The following is a 536-nucleotide window of genomic DNA, read 5'->3' on the forward strand; positions in this document are numbered from 1 at the left end:
GGGAGGGGGTGCGTCCTGCGCAGCCAGCGCAGCCCTCGCACGCTGGGTGCCGGCACGAAAGGAGGCCATGAGACAGCAGAGCGGCTTCCCCGAAATGGGGGGCCCAGGGGCCTGCTGCCTCCCAGCCAGGGGCCGGCCCCCCTGCCACACCGGGGACTCGCAGCCCATGCTGCATGGGCTGGGCTGGGTACACGGTGGGGGGGACGGACACCGGATGCCGTGGGGTGCGTGCTGCAGGCGCCGCACAGACCACAGTGAGCAAGGTGACAGGATGCAGCAAAACAACTTTTGGGGGGCTTTTCCTGCAGAAAAGCAGAGCTGGGGGGCAGGGGGGTGCCCGGCAGGGCTTCAGCAGTGTACTGGGTCATGGAGCCATTCAGGTTTGGGGGGCAGTGGGGGGACCCTTGCCCACTGCTGCCCCCCCAGTACGTACTGTTCTTCATCGCCTTGTGGGGGTGGCAACACCGTCTTGGGGGCCCATCCCGGGGGATGCAGCACATTCTGGTAGATGCCTGTGTCTGGAGGGGGCAGTGGGT

At 67.5% G+C, this 536-nt stretch overlaps 1 protein-coding gene across 1 annotated transcript in view; it reads left to right on the top strand.

The window, feature by feature from the left end:
• Nucleotides 1–67: 67 nt before the first annotated feature.
• Nucleotides 68–536, top strand: part of LOC104124404 (fibronectin type III and SPRY domain-containing protein 1-like) — a 28,321-nt gene continuing 27,852 nt past the window's right edge. The window contains exon 1 of the mRNA XM_009636743.1: nucleotides 68–187. Coding sequence (XP_009635038.1) covers nucleotides 68–187 — 120 coding nt within the window. The remainder of the gene's footprint in view (nucleotides 188–536) is intronic.

This window comes from Egretta garzetta, unplaced genomic scaffold (assembly GCF_000687185.1).
Source record: "Egretta garzetta isolate BGI_Z169 unplaced genomic scaffold, ASM68718v1 scaffold4, whole genome shotgun sequence".
Lineage (NCBI taxonomy): Eukaryota > Metazoa > Chordata > Aves > Pelecaniformes > Ardeidae > Egretta > Egretta garzetta.